General features: G+C 32.5%; 4 protein-coding genes across 5 annotated transcripts in view; 2 read left to right on the forward strand and 2 right to left on the reverse strand.

The window, feature by feature from the left end:
- Window positions 1–947: 947 nt before the first annotated feature.
- LOC122524830 (pseudouridylate synthase 7 homolog) lies at window positions 948–6706 on the reverse strand. Of its 2 annotated transcripts, XR_006305639.1 has the most exons (6): window positions 6343–6706; window positions 5711–6220; window positions 4375–5638; window positions 4144–4295; window positions 2238–2320; window positions 948–2055 (listed from the first exon to the last, which is right to left on the reverse strand). XR_006305639.1 is itself a non-coding variant. In XM_043647306.1 (5 exons), exons 1-5 carry the CDS (start codon window positions 6530–6532, stop codon window positions 3674–3676), a joined length of 2520 nt encoding a protein of 839 aa, XP_043503241.1. In that variant the 5' UTR covers window positions 6533–6703; the 3' UTR covers window positions 3361–3673. The 2 variants fall into 2 exon arrangements, 1 of the variants encoding a protein (XP_043503241.1); XM_043647306.1 differs by lacking the exons at window positions 948–2055; window positions 2238–2320 and adding an exon at window positions 3361–4077 and having other exon boundaries at window positions 6343–6703.
- LOC122524836 (putative zinc finger protein 56) lies at window positions 2062–3373 on the forward strand. Its single transcript, XM_043647321.1, has 3 exons — window positions 2062–2325; window positions 2758–2923; window positions 3022–3373. Exons 1-3 carry the CDS (start codon window positions 2104–2106, stop codon window positions 3255–3257), a joined length of 624 nt encoding a protein of 207 aa, XP_043503256.1. The 5' UTR covers window positions 2062–2103; the 3' UTR covers window positions 3258–3373.
- A 318-nt stretch (window positions 6707–7024) lies between the features above and the next one.
- LOC122525429 (X-linked retinitis pigmentosa GTPase regulator) lies at window positions 7025–15833 on the reverse strand. The gene is made up of 12 exons (XM_043648231.1): window positions 15759–15833; window positions 12158–12283; window positions 10636–10728; window positions 10474–10536; window positions 9827–10150; window positions 9267–9419; window positions 8972–9136; window positions 8777–8898; window positions 8605–8691; window positions 7594–8521; window positions 7419–7507; window positions 7025–7328 (listed from the first exon to the last, which is right to left on the reverse strand). Exons 1-12 carry the CDS (start codon window positions 15787–15789, stop codon window positions 7305–7307), a joined length of 2205 nt encoding a protein of 734 aa, XP_043504166.1. The 5' UTR covers window positions 15790–15833; the 3' UTR covers window positions 7025–7304.
- A 1320-nt stretch (window positions 15834–17153) lies between these two features.
- Window positions 17154–18290, forward strand: part of LOC122524165 (HIV Tat-specific factor 1 homolog) — a 43202-nt gene continuing 42065 nt past the window's right edge. Inside the window, exons 1-3 of the mRNA XM_043646268.1 lie at window positions 17154–17297; window positions 17475–17820; window positions 17898–18272. Coding sequence (XP_043502203.1) covers window positions 17491–17820; window positions 17898–18272 — 705 coding nt within the window. The 5' untranslated portion in view covers window positions 17154–17297; window positions 17475–17490. The remainder of the gene's footprint in view (window positions 17298–17474; window positions 17821–17897; window positions 18273–18290) is intronic.

The following is an 18290-nucleotide window of genomic DNA, read 5'->3' on the forward strand; positions in this document are numbered from 1 at the left end:
TCTATATATAAAAGTATCGAAACATCGAATTATGTAACAATATTGTAAAGTTTCACGGTTTGGTATTTATTTAGGATTTGTGTGCGCATATGTGTGTGTGTGTTTGTATGTTTAGGACAAAAGTATAAAGACATATTTATTGTTATTCACAAAAGAATTTTTTTCTTATTGTTATTTTCAAAAGGTTATATCGCTATAAATTATGTTCCGAAGGTCATATTTAAAAATCAATCCCCAACGGAATATATTCAATTAACATCTGTAAAAATCTAAGGATTAACCAAATAAAAGAAAAAATAACAATGATTTGAAATTTTCTATGGAACGAAATGAATGTATAGAAATCGAAATTTCTTTTAAATTTCTTTTTAAATTCCTTTTAATACCGAAAAGTGGGAGAGAAAGAAGGAACAGAGGACAAGAGGTATATAAGGGCAGGAAGAAGTAAACATCTTGCCAGTTTAAATTTCCAAATTCTGCTTGCCAGTAGTCCGAAGTGTTGATCACTTCTCGTCATTTTCGTTTTTATTATTTTAAATAATTTATTTTATATTTATTTTAAATTAAATATTATTATTATAAATAATGTTTATTTTATAATTATTTTAAATAATGTTTAATAATTAACAGTGAAAAAGTACTAAGTGCCGGAATATATAAATGGAAGAAGATATTTTGATTTTGTTTTAATCTTGTTTCGCATAATTTTCATATAACTAGTAAGATATACAATTTAAATCCATAACGAATTCAAGAGTACGATAACCCCAATGACTTTTACTTTTTGCTTGTAGAATCTGCATATGAAATGTGTGATAGTCGTTGATACCCTCCGATATACTTTTCGACATTTATTTCCGATAGTATTTAAAGTATCGATAAACTTATTTTAATGAGGGAATTCTGAACTGCAAGCTGTATTTTTGAGGTATTTTTCTTTTTACTGATTTTTCGTGCAAAATTATTATGATTTATTAATATCATGATATTTCTATTTATCAGGTTCACTATCTACCGAAGTTGACACAATTACATATCCTATGTATCTTTTACAATTTTTCTATCGTTATTTTTATTTTTTAAACTAAGCCTTTTACAGTAATAATTACAATGGTATGTAAAAAATATAATGCTTGCAGCAGATCTGTTCATTTGAAGGAAAGAGTACAAAGAGATTTTTAAAATATATAGTATACACCTATATATAACATATTATATCGATGACTATCTCGTTTAATCTATAAAAACAATGAAATTAGAACAATTTGATATATAACGAAGAAATAATCATATTTATAACATAATTTATTTAGAAAAGGACGGAAAGAAAAAAATAAATGGAACGGACCAAAATTTAATGGGAAATTTGAAATGTTTTAAATGTTTCTTGACGTATAAGATTTTGTAAACGATCCTTCGAAGTATACATCATTTGTCATTGGTAAGTCTATTTTTCCGTATATACAGGGGGTTGATAGCGATGCCACTCATTACGTGGCATTTCAAAATATTATATAGACGATCTTACGGTACATTGTCAAAAGTTATATTAAACTCCGCCCTCCGGAAGACCCCGCCTCCGACATGCGCGGAGGTATCGTCGCACCTATCCTATTTCTCACCTATAATCACGCTCGTAATTTTCAGGGTAGTAAGATTTGGCCGTCCTCGAGGTTTACACAAATCTATCAGTAGTTATAGGCTCTGCTGTTTAACTTTTGTGATATATAATATTTCAAATATTTTTTTAAATCTACGATCAAAATTTATGTGAAAACTTTTCTATTTGCTTTTTTTATATATATATATTTATCATTGTTTTAATTTTTCTTTTACTTTTCGTATTCATTTTAGTTCAGCGAATAATTTGTCTACAGATAAATTTGGAACACAATGCAGAACGCGCCGTTAGATTTGAGTTGTAGCGGGAGGAACAAAGAATTGAATGCTGGTCATTCCAAATCACGGCGCATGTATCCTTGCCAATATTGTAATAAGTATTTCGATAGACCCTCACTGCTTACGAGACATGTGCGAACGCATACAGGTTGAAGTCTACGCAAAGAAAATATAAGATTTATATTTTTCACTTTTTGCCATACAATGGTATTGACTGGCAATTGTATTTACTCTAATTTTTTGTTTATATTTTTAGGTGAAAAACCGCATAGTTGTTCGGAATGTGGTAAAAGATTTAGTACTAGCAGTTCTTTAAAAACACACAAAAGAATACATACCGGTGAACGTCCCCATAAGTGTCCGTATTGCGATAAATGCTTCGCGGCCTCGTCAAATCTTTACTATCATCGGCTGACTCATTCTAAGGTAATTAATTGATCACTGAACAATTAAATTCACATAACACATTACAATTTTTAAAATTTATTAAGTTTAAAAATGAATTCGATTAAATTATTTGTAACTACTATTAGTAAACACAGAATGGCAAGATTTACATATTTGTTTTTAAAATATATCGAATTCATTTCAACGGATAATAAATTTAAATATCATTCAACTTGTTAACGATTCAGTCACGTTAAATTATTAGTTTTCGATACGATTCAACTAAAGTCAAACCACGTGGGCTTAGTTAGTTAAATGGATGGGAGATCCGTTCGGAAAAAATAAAAACCGCGTGTTGTTGACTCCAGAGAGGTGGTAAAAAAGACTCGACCTCTTTGGTAGTATTGAATAAGTGTGAGAAGGTGATGAAAAATACAAGGTGATTAATTAATTTCGTTAATAATGAAATAGGATAAGCCACATAAGTGTACAGAATGCGACCGTTCATTTTCAACCCCCGGCGATCTCCGAGCACACGGATATTCTCATAGCGGAAATTGGCCTTTTAGATGTCCAACATGCGATCGAGTATTTTCTAAAAAAGGAGCTTTTAACAATCACTTGAATGTACATAAAGGTAATTTTATTTGTTATAATTATACAAATAAACAAAACATATATATATATATATATATATATAAGATCTTATATATTTTTGTTTGACGTTTTTTTTAGGTGTACGTCCCTATAAGTGTCCTGTATGTAACAAGAGATTTTCTATTATTGGAAATTTACGATCTCATCAAAGAACTCGTTGCTCGCAAGTTCCTTTAGCTAATTTAACAGTTTCCGGAAACGTTGAGTCATCTACTATTCCGGAAAATGGTAATGCAAGATCTGAATATTTCAATTCAGATCCATTTAATTTCTGTTCTTTATTGGGCTTTAATATCAGCATTGCGCAATATTGAAATATAAATTGTAATTTTAAAGTATACATACGCAAACACACATACACACACGCAAACAACTTACAGTACGATGAATTTTGTTAGGATAATAATAAATCTCTGGTAGATTTAAGAAACAATGTATTTATTGACCAAGTTATCCAGCTACACATATTTTTATTAACGCGTAAATTTTGCTTTGTTTGGATTGAATTTTAATTGATAATTATTTTTATGCGAAATAAAATAATATGAGATAAAAAAATCGTCTACTTTTGTAAACAAAAGTAAATGTTTAAATACATAAAATGTTCACTTATTGCGGTGTATGCTGATAAACAACAACAATGTTTCGTAGCACCATGAATATTCATTTAAAAATAAAAAAACATTTTTAGCAAGCATTAACATCACTTTTTTTTGCAGTTGCTTTTTCTTCAGTTCATTTCTATGTCATCAGTCATAGATTCTACTTGCATTTCTGTTTCAGATTCGGCTAAGCATTTTTCATCTACAACAAATTCTTTTGGATTTTTATCAACATCCATTTTATCATCCATTTTATCATCCATTTCATCATCCATTTTATCATCAATTTTATTAGACCGTTCAGATTCTTCTTTTTCAATTTCTTTTCCTTGAGTATTTTTATTATCACTATTGTTTACTTCTGATTCACCATCAATAGTTTTATTACTTTCTACAAGCGCGTCATGAGCTGCTGATTGTGCAGCCTGTATTTGTGGTGACGTATCGTGTTTTAATATTTCGCGTAATGCCATTGTGGCATAAGTACTTGCACTTAAACTCATTTCTACTATTAACGCTTTAAATTCTCCCTCTACAAATAGCCATATCGATAACGGATCGAAAAAATCAAGTTAAAAATAAATATTATTTTACTTACCAGGATCATCTTTTGGAGGAGTAACATTCCTCATTTCGTCTATGTCACTGGAAATAAGATTATCATGCTTAGCTTTATAGTGCATTATTTTCCAAGACAAGTCCTTTGGGATTTGTAATATTTTCCTATAAGCCCCACCTAAACTGTATTTCCTATAAAAGTAAAAAAAGGAAATAATAATAATATAATTTACGTAATAATAAGTAGTTTCACATGAAATGTAAAACTTACTTGTTATTTTGTCTTAAATCAGTAGTCAATCCATCTTTTGCTAAAATTTCATCAAACCAAGGCTTGGCATACGGAGGATAAGTCACTTTCCAACCAGGCTGTGGCATTATTATATCATTTAATGTATAATTTGGCAAGTCTTCTTCAGTAAGAATTTTCACAGAAGGAATATGACAAAAGTCTTCTTGTTCTTCTTTATTTTCAACGGTATTACTTTCGTCAGATTTCTCTTCTATCTTAAGGCTAATTTCTGTAGCATTTGTAACTTCTTTAATATCGTTATTAGACTCTTTGCCATCGTTTTCAATATCTTCTTCATATGTCTCAGATACCATTTCATTTTGATCTTCTTTCGCAGAATTGTTGGTTTCATCATTATCTAAGATAGCATCTTCACTATTATCTTGAGACAATTGTTCGGAATGTTCTTCCGAACATTTGTCTTCCATCTTATTTGAATATACCAAGTCACCAACGATAGGACGCGTACCAAATTCTTTGATTCTTTTAGATACTATTTGATTCCATATGAAACTTTGATAAGCATGAATATACATTAAACGAATATTTCTTGGTAATAAATCTAATGCACCTTGAGGATTTTTATCTGTACATATTGTTAAACCCTTTAAAAGGGTTGCTTCAATTTTATCAGATCTTTGAATTTTATTATACGCTGCATGTGCATCTTTAGTCGTTTCGTATATTTTCCTACCTTCTGCCAAGCCTTGATCTTTTTCACCTTCTCGGGGTTTTAAAATTAAATCTATTGCTTCGTTCCATTTACCCTGTAGCAATTTCTTTCCTATTTCGTGCGTTGGAATGGCAGCAACTGTGCCGAATCTTTGAAGACCATAATAATTAATAAAGCCACGATCGCGTAACGATATCATAGCCTTTTCAATTTCTTCATTTGATGCAATAACATTTCGTATCGCAATTTTAAAGCGATTACCTCTCAACATACCTAACTTGAGTGGTACTTTTTCAAATTTAAAATTTCCTACATAGGCACCACGTATCGCGTATCCTGCGCGTAATATTTTTTTAGGTGGTGTCTTTTTCAAGCTAACCCATTGAGTAGTCCATGCTCTACGGTCTTTAGTTCCAGCGTAACTAAAATTATTTGGTCTAGTGCGTAGTATCATGGCCATTTGATTTAAAGCGTCCATAGTATCCATATTTACTTTATGCAACGAAAAGTAACAATAATCTCCACCGTGTTTCTTCCAATTAATTCTATCATCGACATGGAATCTCTGATCTGAAAAAATAAGAAAGAATCAAAGTATTTTATAGAAAATAATAACCGAAGTTTGTAAACAAGTGATTTTACCATTTTTACTTTTATTTCCTTTATTAGTTCTCATCATTATCATGAGCTTTTTATCATTTTGATCAATAGTTTGGCTTGTAACATTTGCCAGTCTTTTAGCAATTTCATGAATAGTTCTTCTTACATCTTTATGTACATCGGTAACATCAATTTCAATAGTGGAACTAGATGATTCTTCTTCCTTCAATGCTTGTAATTGTTCCCATATGTTATCGGGAACACATTTCTTTAAATCATCTAAAGTTTCAGTTTCCTCTGGTTCATTAGGAATATCCTGATTAGTTAATTTAACAACTTCACCATCAAGAGATATTTCATTGACATGGAAATCGCTGTATCTTTCTTTAACTAGACCGGGAAAACCAAGATGATCTCCTATAAACTCAGTCACACCGATGTCAGGCTCTTTGAGACGGTTTCCAACTTCGAGCCTCTTTCTTTTTCCATCTCCTTGCGGTGGAGTCCAATTTCGTTTGTAAGGTTTTCTACTATAACTGTTATCATTTGAACCTGTACAAAGTAGACATGATTTATTTAATTTTGAACTGTTTAATATAACAATATTTGTAATATTTATTATTTATATAATCTAATATATGATAAAATAAAAATTTTATATAATTAAAACTTACTACTTCCTCCATATGATTCCGAACGATTAGATCTATTATTTGATCCTCGCGAATTATAAAATTCATTTCGTCGATCGCTATGCTTAAAAAATCCATCACGATTCTTACTACCAGAACCACGTCCACGATTGCGAGAAAATCTTTCATTAGTTTTTACTGGGTCATTATTCTCTGTATTTATATCTGCCATTGTATATATCTCTTAATAAATAATAATTTTTTAATTGATCTATATAGTAAATTTTTTAATATTACATAATATAATACACTTTTAATATAATATACGGACACCTGCCTATTCCTTTGTTAACGGTTATTAACGACGCATGATACTACACGCTATTATTCAAATAGTATAGTCATGAAACTTCGTTAGTGTGGTGTATATTTGAACATCCGCCTACAAGAATGTTTCGTTAACTGACCGTTTTCGAGCAGCGCTAGTGTAGTTCAAGGCGCTGCATATTGTAACAGAATTATTAGGCGCCAAATTTCAAATGTTCTATTCTTTTCTTTCATTCAAACCAGTTTTATTTAATATTTATATATAAGTAATTAAGATAATACAATTGTATTGATTTAATTAAAATCTTGTTACATTGAATTCATGAAGAAATGTTCGTCAAACACTGTACGGTTAATTTACTGAAAAGTTAGATTATAAAAAAATGATCTTTTAATATAAGTACAATGGGAAAATTTATTTATAGGTACACTTTTATGGTACAATTTTTGAATCATCGTTGAAGCAATTTAACAATGACGCACACCTAAAGGAATGCATATTAAGGCCACAATGAATAATAAATTCCGTGATAAGACACTTCATCGTTGTGTTCCAAGATTACTTGGAAAAGTATTCAATTTTAACCGCTTTGGTCCCAAGCGTTTAATATTTGCGTAGGAGGGTTTGATATAAAAAAATATAATAAATTACAATGAAATCTTTGAAGTCTTTTAGATCACAAGATGGTACACGTTTTCGACTGAAAACAATTACAGAATATAATTCATTAGACATTTTCATTGAATAATATATATCAGGAAACTATATATGAAAATAATATGACATGTACCTTTGATTTTGGATTCGTAGCTCCGCTAGATTTTGTGCCATTCTCTATCTCTTGTTGTTTCTTACCTTTAAATAATTTTGCCATTTTTCCTAAAAATATAATTTAAAATAATCATACAATTTTTGATATTAAACTCTTAAGAATAATAAAATATAAATTAAAATATTATACAAACCAGTTCTAGGCGCTGGTGATTGTATCACATCAGCATCATCGTGTATGTGTTCTTCATCATTTTTTTCATTCTTTATAATCTTCTCCGTCGCTTTTATTTCATCCAAAACATTTTTAGCATCTGATATTATAGTTTCTTCAATATCGGCATTCGATTTCATCGATCGAGATTTGTGACTGCTGATAGACATTTTTGCAGGACTTTCTTCTTCTTTTTTTGTTTCTTCCGTCATAGATTTCATTACAGACTCCTCGGATTCCTTGGTTTCGTTCGTTTTTGAATTGTTTTCTTGGCTATCTTCTTTTTTTTCCTCATTCTCCGAAGACTTATTTGATAATTCGGTAGTTTCACCAGCAGAACCTTGAGGACTCCCTATTTTTTGTCGAGGTGGTTTCGGCGGTGGCGTAGGGTCAGGAGATGCTGGTTTTTCTGGACTGGTTTTTGTTTCATCTTCAATTTTGGATTCTTCTGTTTTTGCCGTTTCATCTGTTGTGTTTTCTTCCACATTACTTGGTTCTGCATTTGCCGTCGTTGATTCACTTGGTTTTTCAGTATCAACATTACTCATATTATTGGTATTCGTTGTTTCTTCTTCGTTATTATTTTCCATGTCCTTTTTTTCACTCGTATCTTCAGTCTTTTCTTCTTCCATGATTTTTGGTGTCTCTTCCGGTTCCTCGTTCGTTGCAGGTATTTCAGGTTTTTCGATATTATTCATACTATCCTTTGGTGTTTCGGAGTTATTATCTTTTTCATTGTCCAATTTATTTTCTTCACTCTCCTCCAATGTAGATTTTTCAAGAATATTTTCGTTCTCTGTAGATTCCTTTTCAATTTCGTCCATTTTATCCGTATGACTTTCCGTTTGTAATCTATTTACAGGAAGTTTTAAGGGAGGCAAAGGATTCTTTTTTTGGATCTGATGATCCTAAAATTAAAAAAAATCAATAAACACTTTCGAGCTATTTAATTATTTTTATTTCTTTTTTTTTTTTATTTTATACTCATTACCTGTACAGATTCGGATTCTAATTCCGTTTGATTACTCGTTTCACGTCTTTTTCCTAATAAAATTGTATGACAACCACCGCAAGATACCTGAAAGAACAAACCGTAGGTTTTACAAAAATTTAGGAACATGTATACGATGAGAAAAAAAACGCACGAATTAAAAACAACTCACATTCGAAATGAAGAGTTCTTGATATTTGACAGCGAATGTTAATTCGTGAACGTTATTTTCATTCTCCTCGAGGCCCAATTTTCCGTGTCTACCGTCACCACAAGTGTACAATTTTCCAGATTCTGTGTTACAAGAGAGAAATCATAAAGCAAAAGCGAATAAATCACAAGATCAAAATTTATACGCGTATTGTACCAGTAAGAACTGCACTGTGACTTTCCCCGCAAGCGATTTTGACGATCGACTGATCCTTTAGAGCATCACGAGAAAGAAGTTTCGGCGTTGAAACTTCGGTCACGTTCGTCCCCATTCCCAGTTGACCACTGGCATTGCTTCCAACGCAATAAACATTCTCGCTCTCTAAACGATATAAAAAGAAAAATAAGAATAAGTTTTTCTTTTCTTTTTTTTTGTCTTAAGTAGAACAGTGATAACAACGTATCAAATTGGTAAAGCGATTTTTATAATTGTTTCGGGTAACATGTGATACCTGTTAATACGAGGGTATGATGACCTCCACACGCGATGTGTATCGCTGTAGTGGGCAATAGCATTTGCTTCGGCGCGACTTGCGTTGAGAAGTTGACATCGATCCCGAGCTTACCACTTTCAGATTCGCCACAGACATAAACGAGACCGCTTTCTGTAAATATCATTGAGCTTGAACAGTATACGTGTATATATATATACGTATATAAGCTTATAGTTTTGCGTGGGAACACATGGCAGTCTTTTTTTATAAAGCTGAACGATAGTCTATAGTATAGAAAACTTTGAAGAATACATTAGTCCAAGCTTGGAATCTCAATTGATCGACATCTGATCAGTATCCATTATTAGATGAACGGAATCAGGGTCAGAGAAAATGTAGGTTGATTATTTTCAAGAACAACAAAACGATGAGTAATAATCAAGTAATATATTTGTCATATTCATTAACATAATGACGAGAGATTCAAATCGATTGTATCGAATCATCGATGTGATATGCGACGAAAATGTCTTTGCAATTTTTCACAAGGAACTTCTTGATGAAGGAATATACGTTACCGGTTAAGAACGCAGAATGATAATATCCCGTGCTGATTTCTTTCACCGGTTCGGAAATTGGGACCTTCGTCGGCTTATTTACCAGTCCAGAGATTCCCGATAGTCCGAGTTGTCCCTCGAGATTGCTTCCCCAGGCGATGACACCACCGTCGCTGGTAAGAGCCATCGAATGATGAGAACCCGCAGCTATTTGAACTACTCTTGAACCTGCGAGCCCGCAATCGTATACCAAGACTGGTGTACTTGCGCTGTCTCCTATCGCTGCGTTTCCGCGACCCAGTTGTCCTTCCTGATCACTTCCACAAGCAAATATCTTTTGTCCACCTAAGAGAAAATAAAATAGAAAGAGAGAGAGACGATAGAAAATAAAATAATATAGAAAATATTTTCAAAGCTAACTTATTGTTCAATTAAAATCGATATTACGGAAAGACGCGAATGCGTACGTCATACTTATCGGGTTAATAAAAAAGAATAATTAGTCTTGTCACATAAAAATAGCTTGCACACGTAAACGAATAAATTACCATTCATGTTTCGCTTAAGTATGTAATATTTCTAAGCGTTAACCCCCCCAATACCTTAATTCCACGTACTTTGCCATTTTTAATATATATTTTTTATATTCTTAAGTGTACAAGACTAACCTGTACATATCAAGGTGTGAGCTCTTCCGCATGCTACGTGTGTTACTTTTTCTGGCTTTAAAACTGCAACACGAAAATATTTATGGACCTTATAAATAATTGACCTTAACGAAATCCAACAATGTGATAAAAAGTTTTTCAAGTTCGAAATAAAGTTTATACTTTTCACACAGGATGGTTTGCTGACATGGTTTTTGTGACCGAGACCCAATTGACCCCAATCGTTGCTTCCAAATACGAACAGTCTGCCACTTTCTGAAATCCAATTTTATATTAAAGTACACATTTATATACGTTTAACTATAAGCGCTATAGTATTACTTTCTTCATCCTATTTCTCATTGCATTCATAAACTCTACGATCCGATCTTCGATTAGAGAAGTATTTTTTTTTTTCTAGACAAAAGAGTATCCAGTTGTAGGTATATTTAAAACGCAGCAAGGTTTTCCCTTTATATATCTATCTCTAGTTGAACAGTTATGCTTTTTTAATTTTCATCTAAGGTTCCTTTTAGAATTGAGAACAGTTTGGTATAACTCATTAGTGACATCCGCTTCGTTTATTATAGGACAACTGTAAAATGGCAATATACAGGGTTTCAGCAAGAAAAATCAACTGGAACGTTTCCAAATGTCTACTAACACAGTCCGCAATGGAAAGGAAGTGAAGTTACGATTTCCGTATCGATCCTGGTTGTACCTTTTGCTTAGCGAGCGAGCAAGATTATTAACAATAACAATGTTTTTGAGTCTGGTCATGCAGAGCTCAACCGTTGCGTGTCCATATCGATTTACCGGACAGTGGCTATCCCTATGTAAGCATAGTTCGACTGTAAGTTTCTTGCATGGCATGTTGCAGAAGCTGTAAATCATGCGAGCTTCGATCCTTCCCATTTTAAACACGGCCGACTCTATCAACATTTAACCCCGTTAAATATTTACGATAAAATCAAAAAAGAAATTATGAGATACCTCGAACTCAACTTGCGGTGTCGGTGTGTACTCGAATGCCATCGGCAAAAGTGATAACTATATAAACAATTTGAAAATTGGATTAACAACGTTGAAGTAAGCCGATTCGATTCAATCGTAAATTTCAATGAAATTTAACGATTTGATTGGAAGACCGAGGGAGAAGAGGAAAAAAGAATTAAAAGAATAATGAAAAAAAATAAAAAAAATAAAAAAATAAACGCATGTGTGTGCAGTACAGGGCGGCAGATGGACGTTAAGCTCGAAGTCATTCACATATTGATTTCCGTTTCAATCAAGCCACGCTAATGCTCGAATCAATAAAGTACTTCTACAAACAACTATCTACAATGAATCAATGATTAATAATATCGCACTGTGTTATTGCCTTAAAGCTAATTGTAAGCTTTAAGCGAGTTCCCTTTTACAGCGGTTAACTTCTATTAACTTTTAGTTAAGCTTTATCTCTTTCTGTCAAAAGGCTCTTTAATGGCGGTCGGTTAGTCAAAGGATCGTCCATCTAATGCGACAACAATTTCAAATCTTCCTAATGGTAGACATTGATAAGTTGCTATTCGCTAGAGACTCCTGTGCCATTCCTATTTCAATAATAAATTCATTCGATTGAGTTAAACATTGAGCTTCTGACAAACGACATGTGTAACGTTGCAACCTATTTTATTATACATGTGCATCAAAAGAAAATACTTACGACACACCACGGCAGAATGTTCATCTCCACAAGTGATCGTCAATACTGGATCCTTACGTATGAAGAAATGTGACGCTATGTTATCGGCAAATCTGCTTCTACCGATCGTGAAGACTGCGCCAGTTTCTAAAAATCATCAATTTTTTTTCTATTATTTGCCTTACGTTCATTTGAAATGTTAATTTTATGTAATCGTTATTGTACGTAATTACTCTTTAATGAAAAGCTAGGAGAAACCAACTATTATATGATCCACGACGATAATTGTTTCTTCTAAAAATACGGTCGTTTCACGGTCGTTTTGAATTCATGTATGTAACGCGTGCCATTATACCGACACGACCAAGTGTCGAAACAGAGGAATCATTAATCGCTGTTTGCATAATTAATTCGAACAACGTGCCACAAAAGTAAATGCGATAACGTTCTTAGATTAAATTTTCTAAATACATCTAGGTGGAAGGTAAAACTTATTCCACGAGTACCCATGTTTTATTTTCTTCGACTACGTATTCTATTTAATTACAAGCCTGTCGTAGTCGTATTTTTGAAATGCTATAAATATCGCTTTGGCATGGTGTTATCAGTAAAAATAATAAATCATAATTAAAATGATATGGAATATTAAGTAGGATTAAAAACTTTCCATTATGAACAATGAAAGACTCAATTTATATTTATTTTCTTCGAGGTACAAAAGAAATATAATCGTAATGTATATGTATGTGGAATTGGAACGAAATCATTAGTTATTTCGTTCTAATTCTTAACCCAGATTTTTTTTTTCTTTTTCTTACGAGTAAAAAAGAAGCCGAGATTTCACTATGCTTAAAAAGTTCAAACGCTCGCTGACCTCCCCAACGATGGTCAACTTTATCGTACAAATTATCTGTGATATCACGGTAAGCACAAATGAAAGCGGGGAACATGCTGATTTACTTGTGATTTTTTAAGGGTCTATCACGATAACTTTTTATCACGAATTCATCAGTATTTTCTTTTACGTCTGGCACGAAAGTAAAGTAGAGTTTAAAATGTAAATCGAGAATATACAACCTTTATTGTATTCACTCAGGAATCACTACGATGAATTTACATTGGTGTTATTAATAATTATCAATTTTCTTCTTATAATTTTCTTCTTATATGCGCAAGAATTGCATTAACGTTCGTGTAGGCTTGTTAAATCGTACGCTTATTAAGTTTCACTTATTTATTGCATGATTGTAATGAAATGTAAGTTTCAAATGAGGTAGATTATGCCAATTGTTTCAAATTATTCAACGACAACCTCTTGTTTCTAACAAGTATCAGAATAAAGCAGAATTTTCTAACAAATACGATTCTTCTCGACAATCGAGTTTTAACACGAAGGGAACGAGAAATCAAGATTGAATTTGCGGCCAGACTATTAGAAGTTTGGTCTGAGTTTATGCAAGGTATTCAAGACACGTAGAAAGCTTATAGATTTTTCGTACTGTATCTACGTACACGTGGAACCACTTGTGGCAGTTGTTCATCAACAAGACGATAGGAGGTATACTTTAGAAATACTTTTAAAATCAAAATTCGTAATCGTCGGTAGGACACAATTTCGATCCTTCTATATTTGGAGAATTTAAATTAAAGTGAACGTTAGAGAATAAATTTTGAAATAGTAGTAGTAGGGTAAGAGGCTAGTATGAAAACCAGTTGTTGGCTATGCATCAAGATGCAAGGTGTATTCCAGTTTCTTGGTTTATAAAGGTCAGTGATGCGGTACCCGACGTAAATCCTCCTCCGTACGATTTACGATTACGTTTTGCTTATCAAAAGTTCAAACGGCAGCCCTTTGCATTATTCATCCCATACTTATCTTATGGATTGAAAATTTGCGAGATAAACATGAAAGAGTTATAGTCTGACAGGATGCTGTACTATTTCGTACCACATAAAAAGTTTTATCCTTTTTTCTTAACGCAACATCAAGTTTCTCAATTTCGCGAGCTTCTGTAGAAACGTATCGAATTTTTAAAAGACTTTTTAAGTACGAACTTTTAAAAAAGTAGCGCGAATTTGGATGTTATAATGACGGAAAAGTATTAACACGTGAATGTTTCAAAAGTTGAGAGTAAAATCTACCATTTTTCTAGTTCCGGTTAACCGTCTTTATGGATGTGTGCTTCTTTTTTTTCGGTTCACCTCGAAAGTATGTTAATGCTAGCTTTCTTTTAATGGCACCCTTAGGTGAGCAATGTTTTATACACCTTTGTAAAGAAGTTTTCAACGGTTAGACTGAGGTCACGTCATCTTAGGTCGAATTTAAATAGGTGTAAATCTTTTTTTCTTTCCTCTAACTAAGAAAAATTTATGAAACCGCAGATTACAACCGGTACACGAAGCATCGCATTTATTGCACGAATTGTACTTAGTGAAATATAAAGAACGAGTTAAACGGAATATGTAGGAAAGTGGGACGTTGCTCCTAATGCGAAATACATTAAAGGGTAGTTTCGTTATGCGAATTTCCAGATACACGATGGCCAATTTATTATTTCGATATCATCGTGAATATAATTTGTGTTACTGATTTTTATTCATAGGACTAAACTAACATTCGAGGTTAATGATTCGTTTTATTTTATGATTATTTGATATAATCTAATTTGAAGTAATTTATTTCAAAGAAAATGCGAACCACAAGACCAACTGATGTTGATTTATCGTTAAACTAAATTTTTTGTTGTATTTAAAACATTTCAAAGAAATAATTGTGAATAATATTCTGCCGTACAGTAATATCATTATTATAAATTAAATAAACATGAAGCAATGAGTCATTAATTTTCAATCTATGAATACATTACTGTTGTAGATCATTGACCCTTTACTGGTTCTTGACACGTTCTGCCTAATGTAATGCATTGAAAAATATGTACATCGTAGAAAAGGATCGAACCTTGAATAAGCGAGCTAAACATTCGCACTTTGCTGCTACATTCGATCGATTAGCTTGACAATTTAGTTTCACGCGTTTGTTGTACACTAGAATACGTGTGCATGAAGACGCACAATTTTCTTAAGTTATAATATAATATAACGAGTTTATTAATTACTAGGTTTTTCGAAAGAAGAAATAATAAACAACGATGTAACTTTACGTTCAATTATTTGAAATAAAGTATTTTGATAAAATAGAATAGCAATAGAAAGACTATAGAAATCTAAAAACCGAAGCATATTCCAATATCCGACGTCGTAACTTCGCATAACTGGGAAACATGAAGCGTTAACTTTCTTTATAAACCGTGCACGCGTTGTAACTGCGGCTCGGCTCGTAAAAATGAACGATTATTATTATTTTCAATCGACTTCGAATAATAACATTTGCTGTACGAGAAAAAACGATCGGGTTTGAATACTTTTTCTTTTGCGAAAGCTTTTTTCCGATTCCTTCGCAACCGTGAAATCTTTTCGCGCCTGATCGTTCGTTCTCTTTTTGCCATGTCTTAAAATTGACTTAACTATTGGTGCGTTTGCATGTGCCAAGGAATATTTTGGATTATTTGAAACATCGTTCGTTGGTGCAATTTTTACGTGGAGATAAATAATATTCTATTACCAGGTATATTTTCAATGTCTGGCAGACCCATGGTTTACTTGCACCTTGGTGGCGCGCAACCTGCAGCTGACTAAACCACCGGTCAGGCATGGCTAAGCATGGTAGGCGACTTTAAGTGAACGTTGCTTGGCAACCGGAAATCAATTTCCAATGGCAACCGGGCCCACGTAGCGTTCCTTTACGATAAGAATAATGGGAACGATCGTTGTTCGATCGTCTGCGGGTCGTACGCTTTAAAATGATCTTTCTAACAATGTGGCGGGAAAGCTTGAACTTTTTCAAATCCTCACGGAAAATGATGCCAATACTAAAATTGAACTATTGTTAGGAGTTGTTTAAGATAAGCATAATCTGAGTTAGGTATTACATGATTTCAAAACCAATATTACTTCTTATCGTTATAAAGCTAACTATCATTCCAAGTATTCTCGATTGATAATGACAAATTGATGATAAATTTATCTTCATATGTATATCATTGTCTCAAGTAAGGCTTACGATATATTCTGATCAAGATGATTGTCTTCATTTTCATGAGTTTATCAATTATATTCTCTCTTGCTGAGTTATCGAAATTTTATCGATATATTTTATGTTAATAAAACATCAATGTATTTTTCGTTTTTCTTTAATTTTAGAATCTTGTTTGAAAATAAAAATGTATCAGTTGGTTTATTTGCTATCATGACTGGTTGGGACTTTGCGACAACTGGCACAGATTTTTTTTTTAATCTTCGAAAGCTGATTCTCTCGATTATCGATCCAATCACTTGTCGGAATGAGCACGGAAGCAAGTATAACAAGAGCATAATGTTTTACACAGGAAATGATCTACAATAAGAAAGGTTTATGAGCGGATTATGGTTTTCCAATGATTGTGAATCGTATCTTGGTTGGCGTCTACTTTATTGGAGTTGAATGTACAGTTATACCAACGGTTTACACGAAATTGTCAGTATCATCTATTCGATCTTGGATCATATTTGTTGTATGCATTTAGTATTGCAAAATTGAACATTTTTAATTAATATCGTCATTTAATATCTTCTGTTATCGAAGTATCATTACAATTACATAGACTATTAAGTTATTTTCAAAGGTTCGACAATAAGTTCGAACTTTTCGAAAATAGCTCTTTAGTCATATTTTATATTCTATTGTATTATTTATTTGCTCGTCATTAATTTTAAAATTAAAGGCACACACATGTTTATATATTAAAAATTAAATATAATTATATAAAATTCTATATTCTATCTACTTTTTAATGCTCCATATGTTAGATTCCCGAGAATTGATATAGTGATTATTGGGAATCTACATTATCGACTTGGTACTACGTAAAGTTTATCAATTGTTTAGACAATCGATAGAGTGCGCTAGTTTAAACTTTAGTAAGCTTGTAAAAATCACACTATCAAGTTCGTGTATACATTTAATTATCATTTGAACAAAGTTTTATCGTCGAAGACGAGAATAATCATTTTTGGTGAAATATACGACATTTTTTATTAAAGAATAATAAAAGTATTACATCCGGTAAGTTAACTTTTGTTATATTTAGTATTATTCGTTCTAACCTCTATATTAATGTCTAACCTCAATTTATAACACAGTTTATGTATAGAATGCTATACAATTTTTAATATTTGTCATTTTAATCGTAATCAAGATAAGTGACGTTGTTTTATATTAATTCAAATTTTTGTTCGGTAGAAAAGAATTTGTCAATATGAGTGGTTCTCCGGATTCAAAGAAAACAGAGGAATTGACTTCAAATAATCCTGATCAATACGAATTCGATGGAGAACACTATGTATACGTGGATAAAACAACTAATGTGAAATATAAGTTTGATCAAGTGAAAAATCAGTGGGTCCCTGAAGATAAAGGCCAAACCGAAGCTGTTAAAGATGATGAGAAGAAAGAGGAAGCCAGTGGACCTGCGGCAGCTGCACCAGGTGGAGTTTATGGTTTTGAAAATGATACTCACACATATACAGACCCTAATGATGGTAGTGTTTATATTTGGGATGGAGAGAAGAACGCATGGTTCCCCAAAGTAATATACTTTTCTTGAGTTTTATTAATACAAAGTAAATTTCAAATCTAATTTCTAATCTTCAAATTTGATCTTAGGTGGATGATTATTTTATGGCTAGATATCAATTGAGCTACGGGTTTGTAGATTCAAATGAAACAAAATCATCGAAGAAGTTACCAGAAAAGTCTGTACAACTTCCTCCTCCTCAACCAAAGCTGACGAAAGAACAGAAAAAAGCAGAAGCTAAAAGAAAATCTCAGGAGCCACCGACTTGGTTCGAGATAGATGAGGCCCACAATACTGCTATCTACGTTACCGGATTACCTTTGGACATCACTATGGAAGAAGTTACAGAACTCTTCAACAAATGCGGTCTTATTGCAAGGGATGAGAAAAACAAAGACAAGATCAAGTTGTATAGGGATCATGTGGGGGAATTGAAGGGTGACGCTCTTTGCACATATATCAAGGTAAGTGGTTAAAGTTGT

The sequence above is a fragment of the Polistes fuscatus genome, unplaced genomic scaffold, assembly GCF_010416935.1.
Source record: "Polistes fuscatus isolate 324 unplaced genomic scaffold, CU_Pfus_HIC Scaffold10, whole genome shotgun sequence".
NCBI lineage: Eukaryota > Metazoa > Arthropoda > Insecta > Hymenoptera > Vespidae > Polistes > Polistes fuscatus.

Excerpts from the sequence above, each read along its gene's own strand:
- LOC122524830 (XM_043647306.1), bottom strand. The coding sequence starts at position 6,532 with ATGGCAGATATAAATACAGAGAATAATGACCCAGTAAAAACTAATGAA. Across the intron at positions 4,296-4,374 it reads GATTTAAGACAAAATAACAA|GAAATACAGTTTAGGTGGGG; the intron begins GTAAGTTTTACA and ends TTACTTTTATAG. Across the intron at positions 4,078-4,143 it reads TCCTCCAAAAGATGATCCTG|AGGGAGAATTTAAAGCGTTA; the intron begins GTAAGTAAAATA and ends GGCTATTTGTAG.
- LOC122524836 (XM_043647321.1), top strand. The coding sequence starts at position 2,104 with ATGGTATTGACTGGCAATTGTATTTACTCTAATTTTTTGTTTATATTT. Across the intron at positions 2,326-2,757 it reads ATCGGCTGACTCATTCTAAG|GATAAGCCACATAAGTGTAC; the intron begins GTAATTAATTGA and ends ATAATGAAATAG. Across the intron at positions 2,924-3,021 it reads TCACTTGAATGTACATAAAG|GTGTACGTCCCTATAAGTGT; the intron begins GTAATTTTATTT and ends CGTTTTTTTTAG.
- LOC122525429 (XM_043648231.1), bottom strand. The coding sequence starts at position 15,789 with ATGGGTCTGCCAGACATTGAAAATATACCTG. Across the intron at positions 10,729-12,157 it reads ACATTCTGCCGTGGTGTGTC|AAAGTGGCAGACTGTTCGTA; the intron begins GTAAGTATTTTC and ends ATTGGATTTCAG. Across the intron at positions 8,899-8,971 it reads TCACAGTGCAGTTCTTACTG|AATCTGGAAAATTGTACACT; the intron begins GTACAATACGCG and ends CTTGTAACACAG.